This window comes from Rhamphochromis sp. 'chilingali' (assembly GCF_963969265.1).
Source record: "Rhamphochromis sp. 'chilingali' genome assembly, chromosome: 10".
NCBI classification, from domain to species: Eukaryota; Metazoa; Chordata; class Actinopteri; order Cichliformes; family Cichlidae; genus Rhamphochromis; species Rhamphochromis sp. 'chilingali'.
The window spans coordinates 16,604,842-16,618,585 of NC_137937.1; the positions used below are offsets into that span (position 1 = coordinate 16,604,842).

The following is a 13,744-nucleotide window of genomic DNA, read 5'->3' on the forward strand; positions in this document are numbered from 1 at the left end:
CTGTGTTGTTTTGTTTTGTGAACCATGACAACTGTCTCAGCAGCTCCATCCAGCTTCTGGATTATTCTGCATGTGAGAGCTAAGCAGGGGGTGACAGAGAAGAGAGATGAGAAAACATGACAAGATGAGAGAAGTGGAGAGCAGAGGGGTGTGGAGGACACAAACTAAGATGTGAGGATTGCTGGAGGAAGCAGGGGAGTCGCAAAATAATTAGAGAGAGGGAGAAAAGACAGAGGTGGTAATGCAGAATTGCACGGATTGCAGGGCATGACTTTTGATTCATGTGGTGAAGAACTGTAAACTCAAATGCAACTGCTTTAGCAGTTATGACAACATGAGGACAACAGGCATTGGACTTATGGGATACTGTTGTGAATCATTCAGACCACAATGACCAAAAAGCCTGCCAGGCTCCACATTATAAAAGGCAGCAGGCCTTCTGAACATCTGGCTATTCAGTATTGCCTATAGCACATAACAGTTGTAATGTGTGTATGTTTACATTTTAACATCAGTAATGTTTAATGTAAAAAATAGGTTTATTTTTGTAAACTCTGTATTTGTTTTTAGAGTTGTTTTTGTATATGAATAAGGATTTTTGATCTAAATAAACTTGTGTATTCCAGAGGTGTGGACTCGAGTCACATGACTTGGACTCGAGTCAGACTCGAGTCATTAATTTTATGACTTTAGACTTGACTTGAAAAAATGTTCTAAGACTTGTGACTTGACTTGGATTTTTACACCAATGACTTGGGACTTGAATTGGACTTGAACCGGTTTACTTGAAAAGACTTGATATTTTACCCCAAATATAAAATTTAACATGCATATTATATAGAGATTGAAAATGTGACGTCATTCACGGGTAGAACCGTAAAGGATTCTGGGAACTCGTGGCAAGCGGTACTAGCGCACGCAGGCTTTCAATTGAAATCAGTCACACAGCGATAAAAAGAAACACAAAAATGTCAAGAAGCCGTTTTATTATTAACTGCAATAGCCGGTCGCATGACAGCCACGGGAAGCCGACGGGTAAAGAGATCGGTTGTTATCGGATTACGTCGTTGAAGAGAAATTGTTCAAGCCATGTTTCCGAAGTAACAAAGATGCGACGGATGGCCTGGATTGCAGCCATTCAAAGATCAAATATAACGTCCCAGAACACTCCAGCTCACAGGTTAGTCTGCTCCAAGCATTTACACGAAGGTCAGTGTTTTTTAGTAGTTAATACGTCATTTTCATAACATAATTGGTGATATAGGTTACAAGCAAGTCTGGCACTGAACAGAAATTGTCGCGCTATGCTCCTTTATTTATTGTGCATAAATAGTGAATTGTCCTGACACAATATTGCGTTTCGCTTCTGTTATTATGGTACATTGACAAAAACATATACTTTTATTCACAGGATAAAACAGGTTTTTTGTATCACTAATTGCCCAGTACGATTACAGCATACAATATTATTGTCACTGCTACATTTCTGTGACGCGTACCAGAAATTATTTCCACTACTAATTAATTACCGTTGAGCTCAAAGGTCCTATTAATAAACGGTTAACGAATGTGTATTTATGACGACGATTTGTGAGACTGGTAAACTTATGATACGTACGATGGTCTTTCGTTCTACACGGTGCATTTCAAGGTCCTGTACCCATCCGTCGGTAAACTGTACCTGGGCTTGTTGCAGTGACCGGAAGTTACTAAACTTCATGAGTGTGTGCACTCACTCCAAGAACCGTATAATTATAAATATGCATATAAATATGCTACGATGAGATAGCTGACTTCATCTAACTAGCAAATGTTTTCCAGGCTACGTTGGTGATGCAGTTTTTTTTAATGTGTATGATATTTTTGTCATGCGATTTTAAAGCTGGTCCTACAACCGCATCCAAGAATAACATGCAGCGTATCTCAGAACTGTCGGTGAAAATTATTCTTGGAGCTAAGTTTAATTGAGCTGCATTTTAAAGAGGTGCAATTTCACAATTTGTGTATATTTTCTAAGTTCACTATTTTGTCATGTGTTGAGAAAAACACAGATTAAAAAATTACATGGTCTAATATTTACATTTAGCATAACTGCAACATTATTTTTTCGTTTTTTTTTTTTAAAGACTCGAAAGGACTTGAAATTCAAAGTTTCAGACTTGTGACTTGACTCGGACTTTTACACCAGTGACTTGAGACTCGACTCTGACTTGCCTGACATTACTTGAGACTTGACTTGAGACTTGAGGATAAAGACTTGAGACTTACTTGAGACTTGCAAAACAATGACTTGGTCCCACCTCTGGTGTATTCTAAATAATTGTTTCCCCGATATGTGAATCACTTTCTCAGTAATGACAAATTTTGATGTGATGATTGTTTATTCAGAATTGGTCCTGTAGAGAACATATCAGCATTATGTACTAAATCTGAAGTATGTTTGTGTGTTATTAAGTATTATATTATTATTATTATTATTAACTTCTTTACATGTAAAACTCTTATTTCTTTCACTGCACATATTTTATCTGATTTGCTGCATTTTTCTCAATATTTTCTTCCATGTGCTGGCAGGAATGCTCCCTGCCTTCCTGCTAGCTGGGTTGATTCTGGCTCTGTCCATCCCTGGCACTACATCAGAGTCGGCCACGCTGCGGTTCCTGGGGCAGACTGACTTTGTTGTCAACGAGAGCAGCGCAGCTGTGGTCCGCCTGGTCATAGAGAGAGTGGGAGACCCAGTCAATGTGACAGCTTTGGTTCTGGTAGGATATGAAGCTATCATCTAGTGATATGTTTCTAATATGTGCATAGGTTAGCAACTGTTGGTGCTGTGAACTTACAAATAATATAGAAATTCACAACAGTTCACAGCAGTGAGTGAAAATTACTGAACAATTCTGCAGCCTGTTGAATCATTTAGCCTGTTCTGTCTGTACAGTTAAACATATAAGTGTCCTTATTCTGGGAAAGTTGACCTTCACATCAGGTGAACTTCAGAATCAGTAACTGTTTTGTCTATAACAAACAACGTTGATGATATAAAAGTCCCACTGTGTCAGCAGAAACTCAGTTGGAAATGAATGGATTTTGGCTTTACATCGTCTACATGTAGCCCAGTGTCAGCTGCTCACAGTTGGTGTCTGGAAATACGAACTGGCGGTGCGATGAAGAGTAGTTTTAGGGTTTTGTTTTGTGATTCTTGATATCTTTACCATATTTCTTGTTACATTAATTTTTATACCAAGAGCTGCATTGCTGGTTAAAATACTGTTTAATGTCAGACTTCCATCCAGCAACTAACAGAAATAGATGCTCAGGAAACTCTTGCTCAAGCAAGTCCAAGTATAAATGAATTTTCTGAACTGAGCCTGCAAGTTCAGGCCTGGAGTATGCTAGTGGCACACTTTGACATGAATATAAAAATATAGGTAAACTGAAAAAAAGTGAAGTTAAAATGTGTTGTCATGTTTCATTCAGCTAGAGGGAGTTGACACCGGGGACTTTGAAGCCATTAATGCTGCAGCCTTCCTGCTGTCCAGTGAGTCCAGTAAGACCATCTTTATTGCCGTGAAAGATGACGACTTGCCTGAAGCCGATGAGACGTTTACGTTTAACCTCATGTTACAGGTGAGAGCCCATTGCTTCTCTGCGAGTTGGTGTGTGTCACTTTCTTCTCGTCCCTCAGTACTGCGCTTCAGTGTGCTACTTAATTAATCTAAGATGAAAAATAAGGCGAACACATGGCCTAAAAAGCACGGCTACGTCAGTGTCAGATTTTGTGAAAGATGTGAAAATGATCTTAAATGGTACATATTACAAATCTTTTTCAAACCAATTGCCATCACAGTTCTGGATGACTTAAGCCTAGAGACTATCTCCATGGTTTCATGTATCCTTGATGGGCTGGCTTTGGCTGGTCTTGTTGTCTGCCCATCTTGTCCCTCACTTAGAGATAAAGGTCATTTGAATCCCCTGCGTTTGGCTGGTTGTGGGGGTGACTATCCCGCTTTTCCCTGTTGGCTCAGCTTTCTTTAAAAAAAAAAAAAAGACAAATCCTAAAAGAATTGTTATACCCTTTCATTTTAGATGGATTTATTATTGTTGGGCTACTCTTATTCCGTTTAACACAACAAGTTGTCTCATAAAGTTACCTTCCTTTTCTTTTCTCTGTGTATGGGAGTGAAACTAACACACACACACGCACGCACGCACGCACGCGCGCACACACACACACACACACACACACAGTAAAGCTGAGGGTAGAGACGCAACAATGGAAGCAAAGCACAGTAGAGATTCCTACATTGTTGTGAAATGCAATGAGTGTACACAAATATGCTGAAATAAGTTAATTCATTCATTCATTAATTGATCATTTATTCCATGTGGGTTTTTTTTCCTTTTGGCTCCCTCTCCTAAGGCAATTGTAGGGGAAACACCCCAGATTGTGAGACTGTAGTCTAAATTAAGAGAACAGCAACAATTCTAAACATCTGTCAGCAAGAGTGGCTTTCTTCACATCAGTCGTTCTCGATTTGACGCTTTTGTGACCTCTGGTTAACATTCGGTAGCAAAACTCAATTTTTAGCCTGCTACTAGAGTGAAAGACCAAATGAGGCGACCACTTTTAGCCCTTCTATTTACACTACAATGAGACAAAGCTTTGGCCAAATACAAGCCTGTCAGCTTACTGGAGTTATGTCTGGAGTACAAGTATGCGCCACAAAAGGTGTCATGGATTAAACACAAGAAAATAAAGGGAAAATCAGGGCCATAGTTATTATCACGCTTCAGTGTATAAAATCTGTTACATTGCTGGTTGACTATGACAGGAAAAGATTTGTTTTTACAGAAACAGTGTTGAGTCGTTGCAGATCAGAGCAGGTGCAGCCTAGCAGCACAGCACAAAATTACAGAAACACATAGCGGATCATGGCATAAAAGACTTGGCATGGTTGATTTACAGCGCCATACTTTCAACAGTGTTGTTTTTCAAAGTTTCTAAAGTGATTTTTTTCTTTACATGAGTGTGTCCACATAAGTGCGTGTGGATTTGTTGTCTGTGAGCTGACGTGCTACAAGGGCTCAGCATCAGAAAGAATGTTAGAGTCTAAAAAAGCCCCAAGAGACGAATGCAAGAGGCTTAAGTAGTTTTTTTTATTGTTTTTTTTATTTTATTTTTTTGCCTTGGCTTGCGCTCACCTTTACATGTGGAGACCGAAACATGTAGTGGTTTTGATAAGAAGTTTCAAATGCACTTTGTTTGGCTGAGAAAACTTAAAGAGATATAACACATGCTTTAGTGGAGAAATGTGTGTTTCTGTTTATAATACTATGACAAGAATGTAATATAGTTGGTCATTTTCCAAAATACCTGCAGTGAGTGCATATCCAGATGTTTGAAAGTTGTAAAGGGAATTTTGAAGTTTTGGTGGATGTCAGAACTGTTGGGTCTTGTAAAAACATATTTAAGCTCACTAATGGAAACCCTGGAAACACCATGTAAAAGTGTGTTGTTGTTGTTGTTTTCTTTTGAATCCTGTCTTGGAAAAAAATAAAACCTTGCAGATCATCAGTAAACACTTAGGCGTAAGCCCTGGTAACTCATGGTGTGATTTTAGGCCTGCTGGGATGTTAAGTCTTTCTGGTCTAGCACTGAATCAGAGAGAAGGGTACAAATCCTGAAAAGGTTTCCTGCAGAGAGCTAACCTGACAAATCAACTGGTCTGAAACCAGTACTTCCTGTCTTTGTGCCCTCTCACCAGTGCTTCTCGGTGGGAACACAGGAATGTAGTGTAGCCCGTAGATAAGGCAGTCGGTCTGGCTGTCCACATGAGGATCAGGATTACCTTTGGTAGGGGGGGAAGATAAAGGAGTGTTAATATAAATACGCTATAATCTTTGCTTTATCTAAACATTTCTATTCTCCTGACTTTTCAGAGTTCCTCAAATGGTGTTACAGTGGGGACACCAAAAAAGGCAACCATCACCATACTGTCCAATGATAACGCCTTTGGAATAATTGCCTTCAACTCAGTAAGAAACTTTCCATCCACCTTCATCCTGTCTTTGCTGGTTCACCAATTTACAAACTTAAAAAAACGTAAAAAAAAAAAACTGGAAACCAAAGGATTTAAGCACTTTAAATACAGTGACTTAATAAATTACTTGTTTGCTAATAAAAATAACGACAAGTATCTTAAAAAAAATAAAATAAAACAATATATATATATATATAATACAGAAAAAAAAGAGTATGGATATCTCAAAATTAAATACAATAATTTAAATTAAATGTAAATGTTCTCTTGGTTATCTTGTTACATGTGTAAAGAGGCATTTTGCTCGCTTCCACTGCCAGATTGGGGTTCAGTTCAAATGAAATGTATTACCTGTTTTTGTTTGCTGCTGCAAATGTTACATTTCCATTTATTCTTAATTTGGATGGTTCTAATTGTCAATGAATGAAGTAGAATGTAAGCTGATTAAAGTTCTGTTTTGATGTTTTCTTTCTTTTTATCTCAGACTGAGGAGATCATAGTTGATGAACCCAGAGGAGGGAACCGTTACGTGCCTTTAACTCTAATTAGAGAAAAGGGAACATACGGTACTGTGACTGTAAATTTTGAGGTGAGATCATGTGAATAATATTAGCATACCTAAGGGACTTTTGTGTTTCAAGAACTAACAGTGTCTAACAAATCAGTGTTGCATGTAGCTTGTTAGATGCTTTTATAAATTAATCCCACTGCCTTAAAGACACTTGTGGATTCAAGAGTTTAGATTATTTAGATACAATGAGCAACATCTATGTTTAATAAATAATGCAACTGCTTTGTGTTTCATAGTAAGGATAAATTCACATTCATTTTGAGCTCATGGATTGTCAAAGTAGGAATATCACTGGGGTTATTCTCCTTCCTGTCTTCATAGATCGCTGATGGTCCCAACCCTGCCAGTGAGGATCTCAGTCCCGACAGTGGAAACATCACTATTCCTGTAGGCCAGGCTGTAGTGCACTTCACTGTACTTATTCGGGATGACCAGGTATTGAACTGATTGATTACACTGGACCAATTAAGTTTCTTAAAAATCTGTCTCTATAAATTGTTTTACTGCACTGGCAAAAGTTTGAAGTTTTGAAATTCTTTTAACTGTAAAATAAAGTGTACAGCATTTTTCCTCATCTTTTTTGCTACATACATGTTTAGAGTTTTGAATGGTATGTGTTTTGCTTTCTCTGTGTACCAGGTCCCAGAGGATGATGAAGTGTTTTCAGTAAGACTAACTGGTGTAGCAGGGGGAGCTCTCCTCAAGCCCAACGCCAGCAGTGTTCGGCTGAGAATCCTGCGTAATGACAGCCCTCTGCGGTTCTCCCACACTGTCATGGCAGTACCAGAGTCTGCGGCAGTCATTGCCCTCAATGTGACCAGAGGTCGATTGACTGAGGATGGACCACTCATTGGCTCTGTTGACACTGAGGTTGTGTTCTTTAAACCTAGTTTTTCATGTTTACATAGTCTTTTACTGCAAAAGCACTCATATACACACAATCAACAACTTATATGTAGAGAAAACAGAGAGCATTTGTCTAATTTGTATGAAACATCTGGACTCTACTGTCTTTAGGTTTCTGTAGATTACATGGTGGTGAGTGGTGAAGGCCTGGGCAGTGCCACACCAGCTGTGGATTTCTTCGATCTACAGCCAGTCAGAAGAGTTACATTCCCTCCATTTGTCTATAAAGCTAGCCTGCTGTTCAACATCAGTGATGATAATGTGCCAGAACTTGCAGAGTCCTTCCATCTGGTCCTCCTGGAGGACACGATCAGAGGAGATGCTGTGCTGGTATCGCCTAACTCTGTGCAGGTGACCATCGAGCCCAATGACAAACCTCATGGTGTCCTCTCAATCAGCAGCAGTGCACTGGTTCAGCCAATCAGCATCAATGAAGATCTGACACAGAGGTAGCATTGTTTTCTCTATAAATGGGTACTATAAAATTTGTTGTATAATCTAAATCAGGGATGTCAAACTCATCTTATATCGAGGGCCAAAAACAGCCCACTCTGACCTTAAGTGGGCTGGACCATTGAAGTGTAAAGAAGTTAAACTACGAATTTAATCCCTAAGATAGCTTAATATAAGAAAATAACTGCGGTTTCAGCAGTATGTCTTAGATTTTTCATGATACATATATGAATAGTGCTGTAAGAAAATCTTTTTAAGAAATGCATGTGTAAAATTACAGAAAAGAAATCTGGTAGCTTCTGTTAATTCACAGAAAATATCCAGTTTTTCTGGTCCCATTGTAGAAAAACAAAATAAATTTCTATAGTAAATTTTGAAAAAACACCTTTTTGTTATTAAATTGTTTATTAATCACTTAGTTAATCTTGTGTAGCATGAATGGCAATGAAGTAGATCTTTATCAGTAGGAAAAGCTGTAAAATGTTTTAAAATACATTTAAAAGTCTGAACGTCTATGCCCTCCTCTAGAATTTCCAAATCTATCCAGTGGGGCAGATTGTGCTGATTCTGGTCCCCGGGCCTTATGTTTGACATCCGTGATCTAACTCCTCTTGTGTTACATGCTAGCTAAATCTAAACGCTAATGTAAAAATAAAATCAACCATTTACATCCAAGATTATCACTCCTCCAGATATGATGGCATCGTTATTGTAAGAATCGGAGGCAGCTATGGTGAAGTGTCTGCCAACTGGTCCATCAGCAGAAACTCCAGTGATCGTTCACCAGTGTCAGATGATTTGAGGCCTGAGGTGGGGCAAGTAAGATTTGCTGCCGGTGACAAGACTGCTATTATTCCAATAAACATTGTAGCTGATGATCAACCTGAAGAAGCAGAGGCCTTCGTTTTCAAATTGCTGCCTAGTACAGTAACTGGAAATGCTGAGGTTGATGAACCCATGGAGGTGAGTTTAAAAGACGTATTTTTTCAAATCAATGAATTAATTAAATTTTTTAGGATTATGGATTATTTATATTATTATTTATTAGGATTATGTTGGGGTATGTAAGAAAAAATTAGCTGCACTTGTTAGGGAACGCATGTTGCATGTGTTTTGCATGTGTGTGACCTACTGTAAGGCACAGTGGCAAACTTGGCACATGCTGCAAAAGTCGACCCCTTAGTGTGTAACTTTGCTCTGTGGGTGTTCCCTTAATGTGGCTGAATCAAAACAAAGTCGAAACAGGCGGCACACTCTGAGTGGGGTGTTTCTGTGGGGGGGGGGGTTTAAGCACGGATGAAATGGTGACAAGTTTTTATTGCTTCCATCTTTGTCCAAGCCTCTTGGCTACATGTGAAAGCAGTGGGCAGATCCAAGACTTGTTTATGTTCAAGGCATTAGATGGGACTATAGGGCCTGTTTGCCATGTGTGCAGAACAAGTTTGCTCAGAAGAATTTTCTCGATGCATAAGCAAACAAATATAAAAGAAAGTTCATGACTGCTGTCAGTGAAGTTGCAGATCCTGTATCACATTCCAAAAACGGAAATATGCACATCACACTGTGCTTTAAATCAGTGAGCGTGCCAAACAGTGCATCTGACAAGTATAGGTTCCATGACTGAACCACAGTTTAATGCTCGTGGAAACTACTCTTAACAGTCTTAGCACACTTAATTAAAGAGGATGCCCCTGCTAAAGTTAGCTCAGGGCTCTGTTTTACTACTCTCAGTCTTGCTTATTTTCTTCACTCTCTCTGTTCCTCACCTCTCTTTTTTATGATCAAGATACAATCTTAGTAACATAAAAACAGGATACTCCACAAAATCCTTCACTGTAATTGATGGTACACCCAGGCTTCATTGCTATTATTTGAGACCTGTTAGCTCGCTCCATACGGGGACTGTACAACCCTTGTTAGCAGTGAAACTATGAATAGAGGGGCAATTTGTGTTTTCTAAAAGACATCATTCCTTCATCATTCAAAATGTTCCATATGTCTCCTTCTTCTTTGCAATTTTTTTTCTCCCACAATTTCCTCAGATGGTTTTCTACATTCAGGACAGTGACGATGTCTACGGCCTTTTTCGGTTTGACCCAGCCAAAGAGCAGAACATCCAGAGCCAACCTGAGGGCCGTTTCCTGTCTCTGAATTTTCTGCGGAGTGGTGGTACACTGGGTAACGTGTCTATGGCCTTCGGTGCCCTCTACATTCCTGCGGGTCCCATAGACCCAGCACGGGCCCGTGACCACGTCCTGAATGTTAGCGGGACCATTAATGTGGTTTTTGCCCGTCAGCGGATGGTCCACATCATACTGCCGATCAGGAATGATGCCTTTCTGCAGAATGGAGCTCATTTCTTAATACAGGTAATACCACTGAAACAAGGTAATTTAAGTTGTAATTCAGCTGCGACGTTTCACATTCACATCACCAAATGCATTCCTTCTGTTTCTGTCTGTACCTCTGGCCAAATTGGTACTATTCAAGGTTTAAGTGCCTCATTTGGATGTGTGAATGGTTTTACATTGGCACTCAAATCTGGCATGTTGCTATGGGATTTACCCAGCTGTCCAAACTAACAACATCACCTAACCCTTAAAGCTGGCAAAAAAGTACTAGAAAAGCCTTCTTCACATTCTGTAGATGCTTAATTACTTCACACACTTTCAGCTTCAATACAAACACATATGTGTACAAATATACATAGACTGAGGGGAGCATCAACAGGTCTTTCAATGCAACCTACAAACTGACAATACAGTCGTATTTGAGTGTAATTTGTTGTTTTCTGTCTGATGAATATGTATCTAGCCTTCTATTTTTCTGTTCTATTTTTTGTAGTTGAATACACTGGAACTGATCGACATAAGTCCCTCAATTCCGTCAAACAGCCCAAGGTTTGGAGGATCGCTAAACCTGACCTTGACTGTCACCCCTGACATTGCAAATGGGGAAATTGGCTTTACAAGCAACACCACAGTGGTGGTTTATGAACCAGAGGACAGCAATACCAGCACAGTAAGATATACAAAGACTATCAGTTTTGTGAAGCTTGCCTTTGTTCGCTTTCATAGTTCAGTGCTTCATAAAAATTCAGTGAAAAAAGAAACAACAATGTTCGGAGTGTGAATAATTTATACAGACTGTGTCTAAGTGTAAGAGGTAGAGATGGACCGATCCGATATTACGTATCGGTATCGGTCCGATACTGACCTAAATTACTGGATCGGATATCGGAGAAAAATAAAAAATGTAATCCGATCCATTAAATATCACGAAAGCACCTCACAAAACTTGCAACACGCCGTAACTCACCTCAGAACGTATGCATCACGTGATAGAGCAGCTGTGGCATGCAGGACCTGTTGGTGGTCTGGATAGCATTTGGAGCTTCGCTAGCAACCTGGCATTTCATCTCCGACAAAGTTATCCCCGAGAGAAGTAAAGCAAGTGTGTAAGTCCATCTCTGAATGTTTGTAAAGCATTCCCACGTTAAGCTTAACAAGCGACTGCCTCTCGCTCTCCGGCTGCTACTTCAATCGTGAAACTGCTTAAATCAGCTGATCGGCTTTTCTGTCGCGAGTCTGTCTCTCGTTTGTTTTTGGTCCACTTTGCGCCAGAAAGAGCAAACCAGCGGCTGAACAACAGCAGCACGTTTAAGCTTGATAAGCTGTTGTTAGAATTTATTTAATATTACTTTCTACTCGAGGATCTTTTTCTACGTAGCTGACGGCTGGTAACTGTGCAGGGGCGGATCTAGCAAAGTTTAGCCAGGGGGGCCGATAGGGCATGAACAGGGAAAAGGGGGCACAAAGACATACTTTTCTTTCTTATTCTCATTTAAAATGTCTAGCTTTTAATAAATAATTATCTGACACCCAAAGTTTTAATTTGATGTAAAATGAATAGAAGTCAATTACTGTACATAGTGACTATTAAGTCTAATATATATACCCTAGTAAGCTATAGTACTTTTTACTTTGGGAAGGTACCATCTGTGCAGTCTGCAATTTTGTTGAAGAAAGATGTTGAATCTATTTAATATTTCTTGAAAAATAATTGATTTCTGTGCATTTTTTTTCACACTGCATCAAATTAAGGTTGATTACGTCGATTAAGCATCATGAGGTGGCGCGTGAGGGGTGGTTCCCTATTTTTTATTTATTTCTTTTTGTTGTTGCTGGGAGTTGGAACCCTATTAGTTAGGTTGCTTAATATTTACGCTAAGTACTCTTTAAAATACCAGAATAGGGAGGATGGTGTAGGTCTAAGTTTATTAGATTGATCAGTATTGCTGAACTATGAAATATTTTTTTTGTATACAGGTATAACAGAATAGCTTTAGTGTAGTTGTTGTTTTAAACTTGAGTATGAACTTGCAGACTTGCAAAATGCAGCAAGATATTTTAAAAAACAGTTTTGTTGATTAAAAAACACTATATCGGATTCATATCGGTATCGGCAGATATCCAAATTTATGATATCGGTATCAGTATCGGACATAAAAAGGTGGTATCGTGCCATCTCTAGTAAGAGGCTGATTCTGATAATTGTCGTAGGTCAGCCTCCCTCTGCGGCGTGATGGGACGGACGGTCGGGCTGAAGTGTTCTGGAGTCTTAAGCCAACTGGAGCCAATCGTGGGGATGTTACTGCTAATGACCTGAAACCTTTTGGTGGTTCTGTCATCTTCGTCTCTGGGCAGGGCGATGCCTCCATCAATTTCACTATCCTGGCTGACAACATCCCAGAAGTCAACGAGACCTTACTACTCACTCTCGATAGGTAGGGCCATTAAAGTTAATTGACATTCATCGTTATATTTATTTTAAGTGTTTATTTTAGTCATTATCAAATCAGTCTTGGCATGCAATAACTATAATACATTCACTTTTTGAGGTTATCTGTAATGGTTTAAAGTCAGCTTATGCACCACTTGAGTCCAATAGGAAAGGAGGGGCTGACTAGGTCCTGATTCTTCCCGTTCTTCCTTAGCTTGTTTTGCGATGCATGTTTATTGGGGGTTAATCTGTTAGTCTACATTTGGATGAGAACGACAGCTTTCTCTCCCTCCCACTCGTCCCCTGCAGGGTGGAGACTGCACGCTTTATAGTGTACTTTGGGTAAGTGGAGAGTGGAGTGAACCTGGGGCTTTTGTGTGGCGTGAATCACGTCTTTGTTTTTCACAGAAGGGCCTACTTCAGGCTTTCTGGAGGTCTTTGGTCAATGTGGGGATGAGGGGGTCTGGGACACGGTGGGGGATTTTGTGATGGTGTGAAAAAACGTAATTCCAAAAGAAAAGGATTGTTGGAAGAAAATTGAGAATCTTCTTTATATGTTCTTGCACTAATTTAACCAGACTTGATTATGTACCATTTAAAGATGCAAGTGTTTGTATGCATGCAGTGCCTTGACTGTGACTGTTTTGAGTGCTTCATCCTGTCGTGTCTTTGTTATTCCCATTATGTTATGCTTGCTTGGGTTCAATTTTCCCAGCACATACACATATACTTACTCCCCTGCTGAGCAATAAAGAGGCAGGCAGGCAGTTGATTGACATTGTTATTAATAGTGGGCTAAACAGCGGGGCTTCAGCATATAGAGTCAATAATGAATGAGCATCACACAATACAAGGAATGCTTTGAGAAGTTTAAGTTAAGCTACTTAGTCATTGTTATTATTGTTGCACGTTTTACGTAAACACACAACATAGCAAAAGTACAATAAGCAGACATTTCAGAGCTATACTCAGCATGAAACTGACACATACC

The 13,744-nt window shown here is 39.5% G+C and overlaps 1 protein-coding gene across 1 annotated transcript in view; it reads left to right on the top strand.

Annotated features, from left to right (window-relative positions):
- Window positions 1–13,744, top strand: part of adgrv1 (adhesion G protein-coupled receptor V1) — a 140,303-nt gene that overhangs the window by 12,541 nt on the left and 114,018 nt on the right. The window contains exons 2-12 of the mRNA XM_080893582.1: window positions 2,575–2,762; window positions 3,478–3,627; window positions 5,941–6,036; window positions 6,526–6,630; window positions 6,934–7,047; window positions 7,252–7,482; window positions 7,630–7,967; window positions 8,664–8,934; window positions 10,014–10,340; window positions 10,816–10,992; window positions 12,534–12,757. Coding sequence (XP_080749708.1) covers window positions 2,577–2,762; window positions 3,478–3,627; window positions 5,941–6,036; window positions 6,526–6,630; window positions 6,934–7,047; window positions 7,252–7,482; window positions 7,630–7,967; window positions 8,664–8,934; window positions 10,014–10,340; window positions 10,816–10,992; window positions 12,534–12,757 — 2,219 coding nt within the window. The 5' untranslated portion in view covers window positions 2,575–2,576. The remainder of the gene's footprint in view (window positions 1–2,574; window positions 2,763–3,477; window positions 3,628–5,940; window positions 6,037–6,525; window positions 6,631–6,933; window positions 7,048–7,251; window positions 7,483–7,629; window positions 7,968–8,663; window positions 8,935–10,013; window positions 10,341–10,815; window positions 10,993–12,533; window positions 12,758–13,744) is intronic.